The sequence below is a fragment of the Asparagus officinalis genome, chromosome 7 (assembly GCF_001876935.1).
Source record: "Asparagus officinalis chromosome 7, Aspof.V1, whole genome shotgun sequence".
In the NCBI taxonomy this organism is placed as follows: domain Eukaryota; kingdom Viridiplantae; phylum Streptophyta; class Magnoliopsida; order Asparagales; family Asparagaceae; genus Asparagus; species Asparagus officinalis.
This window is the reverse complement of record NC_033800.1, coordinates 94124570-94136202: the sequence shown is the minus strand read 5'-3', so window position 1 is coordinate 94136202 and position 11633 is coordinate 94124570. Positions and strand designations below refer to the sequence as shown.

At 46.7% G+C, this 11633-nt stretch overlaps 1 protein-coding gene across 1 annotated transcript in view; it reads right to left on the bottom strand.

Annotated features, from left to right (window-relative positions):
• Window positions 4085-11633, bottom strand: part of LOC109847517 (sucrose synthase 1-like) — a 17907-nt gene continuing 10358 nt past the window's right edge. The window contains exon 4 of the mRNA XM_020416744.1: window positions 4085-4352. Coding sequence (XP_020272333.1) covers window positions 4154-4352 — 199 coding nt within the window. The 3' untranslated portion in view covers window positions 4085-4153. The remainder of the gene's footprint in view (window positions 4353-11633) is intronic.

Here is an 11633-nt window from a genome sequence, read left to right as displayed (position 1 = left end):
TGGCTCCCACTGTGGTCGCCAGATTGTTCGCGGGGAAATCGTTTCTTTCATTGATGTCATTGTGATCTCAAAATAACAACTTTTTGTGGTTACAAAAGATCCGGTCTTTTTTAGATCCGGTTACAACGAAATCAAAGAAAAAAAAATTACAACTTTCTCCTTGTGAACAAATCGCGAGCTCCTGTTTTGCGGTCACTCGCTTTTGTGGGTTCTTTGCCAACGCCGGGGTTAATCCGTGGACCACCGCGCGATCTAGATCCGGTCGGATCTACACGATTTGACGGGTATTATTCCACGAAGGGAATAATAGCCGGGAGGGATTAGTTCACTAAGGAAATAATCGCTCGGATCTCGGGATCTAAGACCAAGCTTAGATCCGGAGTGTGATCTCGTGTAGATCTCAGATCTGTTCTTCCCCTCTCTCGAACTCCTGCCTTTTGTGACGTGGATGCTCGCCGAGGATCAGATCTGGATGTCCAAGTCTTCAAGTCTTCAAAACTCTAAGCTCGATCTTCAATCCGGCAGAGTTTCGGTGTTTTGTTAACAATTTTAATGACACGGGATGGCAACCATATAGATTAAGGGGCGAGTATAACACAGGATGTCTAAATTGGGGATTTTTTCCCGCTCGCCAAAAATGTTTTAAGATTGTTTTTCATTTAGCAGGTAGGGGTTCCATTGAGAACAAGTTGCAAGTTTAGGGGTTATCTGGAAGACACCACGAATGTTTCAGGGGGTTTATCTGCAAGCACCCGCAATTTGGGGAGGGGGTATTTTCTAATTAACATACGTGCAGGGGAGTTATCTGCAACACCCAGTCCCAAAGTGGGCATGGGCGGTCTTTCTGAAGTTTATATGCCATAATTGTATTAGTAAGTTAGGCCAACTAGTAATGCCGCATGATTTTAGTATCTATAAATGTTGCTCGATATTTTCCAGTGCTCATAAAACACAATAATTTTCTAGTAAGAGTGGGAGACCTGCACAAAAGGCCGCCGCTTTAGTATCTGCATGATAATATCGATAGCAGTTCTTCCATTTCCTAACGGGCCGATTCATCTGAGCAGAAGGATCCAAGCGGATCGGAAGCGCATCCAACTTGTAGCTCCTCAATGGAGACTATACATGTTCTTCAACTCTGCTTGCTCTTCCTTATGCTTAAGACTCTTGGCCATGGGTCAGCCCTGGCCACCACTACAAGGTTTAAGCTAGGGCTCTCTGAGGGCCATTGGTTCTTGCGAATGGATGCATTCCGTTGCTCGCGTGCGATTCGTTGACCTTGTCGCCTCGTCATTCGATGGTTTGTCGAATCATCGCGCCGAGCTATGCCAAGAGACTTATAAGCAATTTTACATGCCTACAGCTAGTCATACCCAAATTGTCGAGCAAACCTATATGGTTGATAAGACTCAATGAAACACTTGGAAAGATCAAGTAGCCCGCCCTGATGTAGAGTAGCCAACGAAAGACACCCCCATTCAGCTGAGTGAATCTGTTAGGACCGGCCACATCTTGGAATGTTGCTCCATACACCCCCACCTTCAAAATCGAGGAAGCAATAAAAAATATGATAATTAGTGTCCTGCGATAAGATCTGGCGAATCCTAACCATGTAAGTCCCCTTCCACTTTGCAGATTTCAATCATTGTACAAGTGGGATGAATGAATCACCTTGAGGAGAAGCCGCACTCATCAATGAGGGACAGTGGGACACGTACCAAGTCATCAGATAAATATAAGTCAGTGGCACCCGGGGATTGGGAGTTTTAAAAGTCTTGCCCTCGCCCGACTTTACCTCCGTGACATTAACAAAATCCACGACTAGCTCACGTAACCCGTTCTGTATACGACACACCATTGTGGAAAGAAGGTTCAGCGGCTTCCATGCTCCAAAAAAATGGCTGGGTAAATCACCTCAGCGATAAGAGCATCAATTGGCCTGGTGGGGATAACGCATCGCTTTAGCCACAACATCAGGAACCCCGCCAGCAATGCCATATCTGAGATAGGGATCTAAGCTTGATAGTGGAAGCTTTCAAACTCCGTGTAAGCAGGAAAAATATCCTCTTTGGCTTCATTTGTATAATGGGAGGTAGCAGCATCGATTCGGGTTTGAATCTCCTCCAAAGTACTCGCAGACAACTTCATTTGTATAATGGGAGGTAGCAGCATCGATTCGGGTTTGAATCTCCTCCAAAGTACTCGCAGACAATCTGGTCACTGGAGCTCCCTTATCGGGCATCGATTCGGGTTTGAATCTCCTCCAAAGTACTCGCAGACAATCTGGTCACTGGAGCTCCCTTATCGGTCAAATTCTGGAACAAGTACTCTGCCCAAGATACTTGTTTTACACCACTACCCCGAGCCCCTGTCTGTTGCATGCAGATATGGAAGTGACACATAACTTCCCAGAGCTTGGAGTAAACTTCAGGGCTAGTTTTTCTCAAATTTTTAAGTTCCGTTGATCTTGGAAAAAATTCTTCATATGGTAAATCCCCGACAAGAAGACCTGAGATGTCATGCATCTCGTGAAGAGAAAAACCCAATTCCCCTACCGGAGTAAATAAGGTACAGGTCTCGGGATTGTATCTCTCCAATATAGAGAAGAAGTGATAGTGGCTCTGGATGATCCCGTATTTAGTAGCCCTCACGGGAATCTTCATACCAGCTTGAGTGAGGGGTGTCTCTAACTCCTCCAAAACAAAATTGGTCATTCGGGTCCACCACCCTGTCACTGAAGAGTGAACCCAACCAGGAGACCTAAATCCTTGTGTGAGAAATTCTCCTTTCTTCACCATAAATCTCTTGACAAAAGTATTCGCCAGACTAGCCACTTCACCGACTGGGTATTCTTTGGCGAACAAGCCTGGTCATAAGGCTGTCACCTATTTGTTATAACCCATTGTACGAACCCCTTGGAAAGTCAAGGTTCCAAGGGCAACTCCATCTTGTTCCTTGACAAGGTCCCAATCTATGCGCCTTGGAATAGAAGCACACTGGAAGTATAATATCGGGTACATCCTCTCCATGTTAGGTAAGAAGAGGTGACGATCCCTAACTTTCCTTAGCCACTTATAATCCCCATCATAAGCCACACATGTTTCAAAGTTAATGAAATCCCCGAAGAAGAATGCTGGTTTGACGAGCGGTTTACACCTTAGACTCTCAAACTTGGCGTCTGTGACCAATGTCCGAAGAGTTTCAAAAGAAGCCTGAAGAATCGCTTCAACACGGTCTTTTTCGATGATACGGAACACAGGGAGCTTTAGGCGTAGATTGAACGTCATATTCTTATCAACACCACCTTCATGACCAAAGTGATGGCGGAAAGGAAGAGACTCGCTGGTGTGGCGTACTGCAAAACAAAGAAAATAATCAGTCAAGTGCAAAAGCAAAGAATAGACGCGGAGGTCGAACCCTGTGTCGGCAAAATTAAACGCAAGAGTCGAGCTCTACGTCAACAAAATCAGACGCAGATATCAAGTCCTTTAGAGATTTTCTCCCAGTGGGTTGGATCTTGATTGCATTTCTCAAAGAAGTCCACAAGGAGCTCAGCAGCCTTGTCGCCTTGGTACGAATCAATGTGGAAGCCTGAAACTCCGTGGACTATTATCTCTGCGGGCCCACCATGGGACGTTGTGAATGTGGGTGAACCGCATGTCATGGCCTCAACAACTGTGAGTCCAAATGCTTCTTAGAACGCCGGCTAACAAAGATGGAAATGTTTTGTTAAACAATTTATAATGACACGGATGCAAACATATAGATTAAGGCGAGTAAACAACAGATGTCTAAATTGGGGATTTTTTCCCCTCCCAAAAATGTTTAAGTTGTTTTTCATTTACAGGTAGGGGTTCCATTGAGACAAGTTGCAAGTTTAGGGGGTTATCTGAGACACCACAAAGTTCAGGGGGGTTATCTGCAGCACCCCAATTCTTGAGGGGTATTTTCTCAAATTAACATAGTGCAGGGAGTTATCTGCAACACCCCCAAAGTGCATGGCGGTCTTCTGAAGTTAACCCATAATTGTAAGAAGTTAGGCACTAGTAATGCCATGATTTTAGTATCTATAATGTGCTCATATTTCCAGCCATAAAACACAATAAGTTTTCTAGTAAGAGTGGAGTACCTGCACAAAGGCCCCTTTAGTATCTCAGATATATCGATACAGTTCTCCATTTCTAACCCGATTCATCTGAGCAGAGATCCAACGGATCGAACCATCCAACTTGTACTCCTCAATGAGACTATACATCTTCTTCAACTCTGCTTGCTCTTCCTTATCCTTAGACTCCTTGCCATGGTCACCGGCCACCACTACAAGGTTAACTAGCTCTCTGAGCCATTGGTTCCTGTTCGCGGGAAAAATCGTTGCTTTCTTCATTGATTCCATTGCTATCTTGAATAACAGTTTTTCGGTTACAAAAGATCCGGTCTTTTTTAGATCCGGTTACAATGAAAATCAAAAATAAAGAAAATTAAAAAATTACAACTTTTTCTCTTTTGTCGAACAAATCACGAGCTCCTGTTATTCGGTCACTCGCTTGGGTGGGTTGTTTGCCTGCGCCGGGGTTGTTTACCGTGGACCACCGCACGATCTAGATCCGAACAGATCTACGCAGTATAACGGGTATTATTTCACCAAGGAAATAATAGTCGGAGGGATTATTTCACCAAGGAAACAATCGCTCGAATCTCGGGATCAAAGACCAAGCTTTGATCCGGAGTGTAACAACGTAGATCTGAGATCTTGATCCCCTCGAACTCCTGCCTTTTGTGATGCGGGTGCTCGCCGAGAATCAGATCCGAATGTCCAAGTCTTCAAGCCTTCAAAAACTCCAAGATGAGGTCTCAATCCGGCAGAGTTTCGGCTCTCCAAAAGTTCTTCCAAAAAGTCCTCTAAGCTCGCCGAGAATCAGATCCGAATGTCCAAGTCTTCAAGCCTTCAAAAACTCCAAGATGAGGTCTCAATCCGGCAGAGTTTCGGCTCTCCAAAAGTTCTTCCAAAAGTCCTCCAAAATGATGAATGACCCCGCCTATTTATAGGCAACCAGATCTGTGCATTTGGCATAGATCTGGGCGGCCACCTCAGGGTGGCTCGGCTCATGCCGAGCCACCCATTCGGTTATGCGGTTGATTGGTCTGAAATCGATTCGTTGACTTGATTCCTGATTTGGTAATAAATCCGACTCTGAGTTTGATTCCAAAACTGATCATGACTCGATCACGATTCATCCGAGTTCGCCTGTGACGTTGCTCTGAACCCCGATTTGTTCTGAATCCTGATTTGGAAGTCTGGATCCCGATTAGGCAGTAAATCGGCTTTGGTGTCTGAGTTCGAGTTCGTTATATGGTTGGATGACTCGTTGACTCCCTGAACCGTTGGTTTGATTCCGCACGCGAGTGGATTCATTCCGTCGTTCACGTGCGGTTCGTCAGCTTCGTAGCCTTGTTAATCCGCTTCGTTGCGTGTCACTTGGCTTCGGTGTTGTGGACTGACGTTCGTGCTTAGATACGTCGCCCGATGGTTCATTAGTTCGTGTTGAGCCGTGTTAAGGGACCTATAAGCAATTTTATATGCCTACAGATACCCCCTCCAAAGTTTTCCAGTCTCGTTCTTTTATAGAAGAGTCTGGAATACTTTGGATATGACTGTCCCAACCTTCAATCGGTGTAACAGGCTCTTGGAATGGTTTCTATTCTCGATTCCTTCAATCCTCCAGGCTATTCGGTGCTTTGTCGAATGCTTGAGAGGGTTCCGGTGCTGCATTTATTGTCTGACCGTTGTCGGAATTTTGAATTTGAAGTCGATTCTTGATTTCCTGGCTTTTTAGCTCGAGTTAGTTGCTTCAACATGAAATTGACCATCGGTTGACGGCTTTGAATCTTCATTGTGACGCGTTGTCCGGCGTTTAACACAGTTTATACTCGTAAGTATTTTGGAGTCTACACAGTTTAAGCTCTTAAGGAGTTGGAGCGGGGAGGTCTAGTTTATACTCATACACTCCTGGGAGTTATGTTGAGTTATCCTTAAGAATATTTTTAGAAAAATATTCTCCAGAAACTTCTCAACAAAGAGGAGGGAATAGTTTATACTCGTATACCTTATTGGAGTATTCTTTAGGTTCGAATAATCTGAACCGGCCCAAAAAAAGTGCCAAAAAGGCAGTATTTGGGTTCAAAAATCTCTCCGACCCTTCCAAATATATGGTAGAGGGGTTAAATAGGTGAAGGACTGAACCGTAGGTTGATCAAAAGTCGTTTCAATGCTTAATTCAGCTCCAATTTGAATTCTGGTTCAAATTTGGTTCAAACTGGTTCAATTTGGCTCAAACTGGCTCATTCTGGTTCAATCTGGCTCAATTTGGCTCATTCTGGTCTGGTCTGGTCCAGCCAGGCTCAATCTGGCTCAATTTGGCTCATTTTGGCTCAATCTGGCTCAACCTGGCTCAATCTGGCTCAATCTGGCTTGGTCTGGTTCAGCCCTGGTCTGGTCTGGTTCAGCCAGATCTGGTTCAAGGCTATAAAAGGGGTTCTTTTTTTATTCTTTTTCTTTTTTTCTTCCTCTCTTTCTAGGGCCGGCCACCCCCTCCCTCTAATTTTTGATTTTCTTTTCTCACAAGCCTCTTTTCTCCCTCCAAACTTCAGATCTGTATTAGATCTAGCTTTCCTTTGGATCTTGGACTGGCCGAGCCACCCTGAGGTGGCTCGGTGGCCGAGCCACCTTGGGGTGGCTTGGCCAAGAGCCGAGCCACCTCAAGGTGGCTCGGCACAGTGCCGGCCACCTCGAGGTGGCCGACAGTGGCCGACGGTGGCCGACGTTTCTCTTTTTGCGGGCACTGTCCTGAGAGCCTATAAATAGGCCACCCCCTTGTCATTTGAGAAGGTTGGAAATTTTGGAGAGAGGCGAAGCCCTGCTGGATTGGAGACTCGGAACTTAAAAAAGATTGAAACTTTGGGACTTCGGGGACTCACTCCTTCAGATCTGGTGCTCGGCGATCATCAACGTCAAATAAGGCAGGTGTTCGAGAGGATCAGATCTCAGATCTACGCAGGCATACTCCGGATCTAAGCTTGGTCTTAGATCCCGAGACTTGGACGATTGTTTCCTTGGTGAAACAATCCTCCCCGGCTATTATTTCCTTGGTGAAATAATACCCGTTGTACTGCGTAGATCCGACCGGATCTAGATCGCGCGGTGGTCCACGGCAAACAACCCCGGCGCAGGCAAAGAACCCACAAAGCGAGCGACCGCAAAACAGGAGCTCGCGATTCGTTCGACACAAAAGGAGAAAAGTTGTAATCTTTGTTTATTTTTATTTGATTTTCGTTGTAACCGGATCTTATAAAAAGACCGGATCTTTTGTAACTCAAAAAGTTGTAACTCAAGATGACAATGGAATCAATAACAAAGAAAGACACGAATTTTCCAGCGAACAATCTGGCGACCACAGTGGGAGCCACCGATCTCGCTGCCGAGATCGGAGCGTCGCAGCCGCGGATCTTGATCCCAGTCGTGGAGGAGGTCGAATACGAGTTCGATCAGACCAAGTTCGAGGAATACCTTTCATCCTCGTCTAGATCAACCTCCCCCCGCAAGTCCAAGAAGTCCAAGTTCTCTTCCAACAGAAAGGTGCGTTGGTACGAAGAAGTTGAAGCTACCAACGACGACCTCATCTCGATTGACGCCAAAGTTGCGTCAGATGAGGCTCCACCAATCTCCAACCAGATCAAGCTGGTTCCAACCAATTCCTCCGTCACCAAAGGAGCGGTGACTCTCTCAAAGAGAGCCCGCCAAAGGCAACGCCAACGCTTGGCCAAACAATTCGCCAAAGCGATGGAGTCCACCGACGGAGTCCGCTACAACGCGGGTCTGAAGAACAAGAGAGGCAAACAGCCTCAACAACAGATGAACGGCGCCTCTTCCAAGCCGCCAACAATGGAATGGGTCCGTGTCAAACGGAATCGTTCGACGCTGGAAGAACGCATCCGCAAACGCCGCGCACTATCAGCGCAGGCACGGGCTCAAGCCGAAGAAGCCCGTAGAAAGTTGCAGAAAGAAGTGGCCAAGAAGCCGCCACCAACTCGCAAAGTTTGGAGGCCAAAGTCTGAAGCGGCAATTCAGGCTAAGGAGCAACCTTTGCAGCCTCCAACCAAAATTCAACCTCCGGCGAACCCAGCTAAGTCGCCGAGAATTCCCATAGCTACTCCGGGAGATCATGCAGAATCCTCCCGAAGAAGAAAGCCAGTCTTGGAGCGCCTCGGTCCAATTCCCGATGAGCGAAGCAAAGCTCCGATCCAAGAACGTTTGGGCCCACTAAGAAAACCCCGAACGAATCAACACGCTGGGGGTCACCGCTACCTCCAACATGACAAGGAGCTCAAGGCAACTGCGCGCGCTAATTTGCGCATTGAGGTCCAAGAGCCCGCTGAGAATTCACGCCCAAAAAGGCATGTCTCAAGGCGCGTGACTCTTGAAAGTCCAAGGAAGGCAATTCGCCCTCAGATGGAAACATTATCATCTGATAGTGATAATGTTATACCTGAGAAGTCGTGCCCACACACGATAGGTTACTCCGACTGTCAAAATGACGAGTTGTACTATCGTGCTGGGGGTACGAACAGAACCAGAAAGAGGAGTCCCCGAGAACAGGAAACTCAGTGCCCTTGTTCAAAGCTCATTCGGGCGGTACTGTCTCAATGCAACTGCATCAAGGTAGTCCCCGAGAGAATTTCAGTGTTCGAAAGGCTCGGCACCGAAACGCCAAAACCAAGGTATAGGCGTTTCCGGCAAAGAAGAACGGTGGTTAAAGACGGAGAATTTCCGAGGGTCACCGCCAACATGACCAGCAAAGAGACATCGACACAGATTGATCTCAAATCGTTTCTGGAAGCGTCCCGGCGTGTAACCCGTCTGCAGTCCGGAGCCATCGCACGAGGAACTTATGGTAGGGTTCGGACAAGATTGCCTTCGGAAGATGAAGAATCGGATTCCTGCTCTGCTGTCGCATCGGACAATACAGTGTCCAGCGAAGGACAACCCCGCGAGTCATTTATGATAAGCGCGGAAGAAATGGCCAAGATGCTTGAAGACGCTTTGGCTAAGCAGAAAGAAAGTTTCAAATTCGAGATGGAGATGGCCATGCAGACTATGAGAGAGATGCATGAGCAACAAATCCAGGCGTTCAGGAACCAACAAGGTGAACCAAGTCACCGTAATCAGGTTGTTCAGGAAGAAGAGCACACGGATAGGGATGGAGCTCACAATGCCAATAACCCTCCCGTCAATGCAGGGGGTGGTAACGAGGATGCCAACGAGGATACAAGTGAAGACTTGAAGATCAAAGATCTCGAGAGCAAAATCAACACATTGATCTCCGCTCAAGAGACGAAGAAAACAGGCATTCCCTGTCCATACCCACGAGAATGGGAATCGATCCCCTATCCGGCGAAGTTCAGTTTAATCAACTTCACGCCGTTCGATGGGAAGGGTTCCCCCACTCAGCATTTGATTTATTTCAAATCGCACTTGGGTATTATCTCCGGCAATGAGCCTCTGATGGTGCGGTCATTCGTTGGCACTCTTCGCGGAGCCGCCTTCGATTGGTACCGCCGCCTCAAGCCAGGAAACGTGAACAGCTGGGATGACATGGAGACCAAGTTCCTGGCCAACTTCTTCGACGACGACACCGAGATATCTATCGGATCATTGCTCGATGAGAAGCAGAAGGACGGGGAGTTAGTCGACACCTTCGTCAAAAGGTTCCGGAACAAGGCGATGAATTGCCGGGACCCGATCACAGAGGAATTCATCCTCCAAACTTGCCACAACAACCTTGCGTTGGACGTGTTGGAAGCAATGGGAACAGCACCGTCTGACACTTGGAAGGATCTGAAGGTCCGAGGGGAGCAGGCTGAGCGATTCCTTAGAAGGAAGAAGGCCGAGAGGAACCAACCGACGGTTAATCCGCTGGACTCAAATTTCGCCTCTCGTGGTAAGGGCAAAACACCTGCAGCTACTGGTGGTGCTAATCAAGCGTCACAACAGCAATCCCGAAGGCAGCAAAAGACTTCGGGTCCGAGACTCCAAAGAGAGTATTCCTTCAAGGACGAAGACGTTCCAGCCATCTTCGAATCCCTCCTTGAAGGTAACAAGATCAAGCTACCGCCTATCACAAATCAGGAGGAAGCTGACAACACTACGGACCCAAAGTACTGTGCATACCACAGGAGGGTCGTTCATCCCACCAAGGATTGCTTTGCTCTCAAGAATAGCATTCAGACCTTGGTTGAAGCTGGCGTCATAACGCTGAGGTAAGCCAATTGAGAATGGCAGACTCCGATAAGTATAAGAGTATAAACTGCTTCTCAAAACTCCAAAGAGTATACGAGTATAAACTGTTTCTCAATCCTCCGACCGGTATAAGAGGTTAAACTACTCCCTGATACTCCAATAGGTATATGAGTCTAAACTGTTTCCCCACTTTTGACGGGAAGTTCCTGGAGAATATTAAGCTAATATTCTTAAGGATAACCCGGTTAGTTAACTGATAATAATGTCCGAACCAGTTCCGCAGAGGAAACTGGGGGTGGACGATTTATGTAATGGGAAGTTCCCAAAACCACAGCAATGTAATGAATAAGAACTCCCATTCTCACCATGTCTATGCACTCAACACTCTCTCTGTTAGAGTCTGGACGTAAAGTACCCACTTGGTCAAACCTTCTTACAGTTAGGACCACAGTCAAAATCCCCTCTCGATTCCCCCAATGAACGAGAGGTCCACAAATTGAGCGATCAAACCTTCCTTGTTAGAGTCTGGACATAAAATTCCCGATTGGTCAAACCTTCTTACAGTTAGGACCACAGTCAAAATCCCCTCTCGATTCCCCCAATGAACGAGAGGTCCACAAATCGAGCGATCAAACCTTCCTACAGTTAGGATTGTCTCAAAACACCCACTTGGTCAAACCTTCTTACAGTTAGGACCACAGTCAAAATCCCCTCTCGATTCCTCCAATGAACGAGAGGTCCACTTTCAAATCGAGTGATCAAACCTTCCTACAGTTAGGGTCACCTCAAACTCCTGTTTGGCCAAACCCTCCTACAGTTAGGGTCAAAACCATAATTCACTCTCGATAAACGAGAAATTCATCTTTAGTTCAGTAATCAAACCTTCCGACAGGTAGGGTTATCTGAATCTTTTCGAATCTCGGGGTGGAGATTCCACTCTTGGTTTCACCCTTCCGGATTCTGGTCCCACTCTTAGTTTCACCTTTCCGGATTCTGGGGGTGGAGATCCCACCTCGAGTCTCCTTTCCAGCTGAAGATAGAATATAAAATTCTTCTTCTTCATTGTCGGGAGATAGAATATAAAATTCTTCCTCTCCCATTTCGGGTTCGTCTTTGCCCCAAGAGAAGACACCACCTTTTTCAACTCCCAAAATCTGTGCTTCACAAGTACAGGGAATTTTATCCCGAATCCTAAGTAGGGATAAGTCAACGCCTAACACGCGTTGCCGGTTTAGTCTTTCACCGATTGAAAAAGACACCAGAATACAATTATAGGGAAGTTTATCCCGAATCCTAAGCAGGGATAAGTCTGCGCCTAACACGTGCTGCCGGTTTAGTC